The following is a 1675-nucleotide window of genomic DNA, read 5'->3' as shown; positions in this document are numbered from 1 at the left end:
CTCCTTCAACGGAAGGGGATGGAGCAGAGGAAGATGGCTGTGGTGGCAATGGGACATTAGGAGCAGGGTCTGAGGGAGTTGGAGGGGGTAGGTAAGGTGGAGGGGGAAAGAGGAGATCCTCATCCACTCCTTCCTGCAAAACCAGGTAGGAGGGTGCTGAGGGTGAGGTCATGGTTCGTCTCGGCTTTTCTTCTTCTGGGTTTCGATTCACCAGAACCTGAGAAGATACTGGAGAGAGAAAGGATTTCACCCAAACGCGTGGGTTAGTGATCAGATCCTTCCAGACAACAATGTATGGGATCTGATCTAGATGACTGCCCCCATACGTTGGAAAACTCTTTCTTCTGTTGTGTCTATGATGGGGAGGTAAAAGGTACCCTCAGGTCGCCATCCCACATTAAAGGTGGGCCACTCAGATTTACAGAGTTTTTCCATCTTTTCCTTTTTGATCTCTATTGCTAGATTGTGGGCTTGAGTTTTAACCTCTTTAAAATGAGTCAGAACTAGATCTAGGGGATTGGAAGTAGATTGTCCCACGGCGCTAGTCCAAACAAAATAAACCAACACAAAAAACAAAATTAAGCCACAGAACACAAGAATTAGTCCTCCTGGCCAGGGGAGGAGAGAACCAAAGTGAGATAATGGTCCTTGCGCACTTTCCAAAGAAAAATATGTTGGGTAAAGACCCCACATTCTCGTAAGAAAGTCCCTAAATGTAGTCACAGCAAAAATCATACTTAGATGCACAGCAAACAAATGCAAGAGGGGTCTCACTGCTGCCACCAGTGGAACCTCTTAGGGAGGAATTACACTTCTTCGCTTCCGTCCCAGTGAAAACTTATACCTTGCCGCCCTCCTGAGGAGGACTTACACTCCACCTCCGACCATGCCTCCCTCCCAAGGAGGACTTACACAAACAACTGCACAGGGAAATACACACACAATGGGGTCACACTGCTGCCACCAGTGGAACCCCCAGAAATACCATACTATAAACAGGTACACAGAGAGACAGACACAAGTTGGCTCTATGGCTAAGCCAAGGGCACCTAGCTTTCCCTTGCGCCACTGATGTACGACCTGTTCCAGAGAGCCACCAGAATCCTGGCAAGAGGAGATTTACTTCAGTCTCCCCCTGTTCCTAATGGGGTCTCGCCACTGCCACCAGCGAAACCCCCTGCAGGCGAGCCGGCTCTCCAGTCTCCTGGTGGGATCCTCGACCCCACTCACCTACTTCCTTGGTGGGTGCAGACGTCTCTTGGCACCCATGGCCCCAAGCTTTCCATGGCGCGTCCACCTGGCTCCTCTGAGGCCCCACAAACCAAACTGATCAGTCAGTCTACTGATGGTCCCAAAGGACCCAGATGGTCCGAAGACCCAGATGGACAGACGCACACAAACAAACACAAAAACAGACAAGAAAGCAAAAAAACGAGTGCACTCACCAGCCGGTGATTAGGCCCAACATGTCGGTGTCCCAGGAGCTCTGGGGGAGGCGGGGGATTTCCCAGCCAATGCACCAAATGTTGTGCCCAAGTTTGTAATATTGCCCCAAAACAAGCACCAGAGACTACTAGGGAGACCAAATCACGCCTGCAAAAACAAAGGGCTTTATTATGGGCTTAGGCTCGGGCTCACAGACTCCATTGACCCCCTGGCCACGTGGAGTGAGCCC

General features: G+C 50.7%; 1 protein-coding gene across 1 annotated transcript in view; it reads right to left on the bottom strand.

Moving 5' to 3' along the window:
• LOC115274686 overlaps nt 1-1286 on the bottom strand; it is a 28924-nt gene extending 27638 nt beyond the window's left edge. The window contains 1 exon segment of the mRNA XM_029918103.1: nt 1235-1286. Coding sequence (XP_029773963.1) covers nt 1235-1286 — 52 coding nt within the window.
• Between the last annotated feature and the right edge of the window lie 389 nt (nt 1287-1675).

Source organism: Suricata suricatta, chromosome 2 (genome assembly GCF_006229205.1).
Source record: "Suricata suricatta isolate VVHF042 chromosome 2, meerkat_22Aug2017_6uvM2_HiC, whole genome shotgun sequence".
NCBI classification, from domain to species: Eukaryota; Metazoa; Chordata; class Mammalia; order Carnivora; family Herpestidae; genus Suricata; species Suricata suricatta.
Note: the sequence above shows the minus strand (reverse complement) of the source record. Positions and strands in the feature narration are given on the sequence as shown.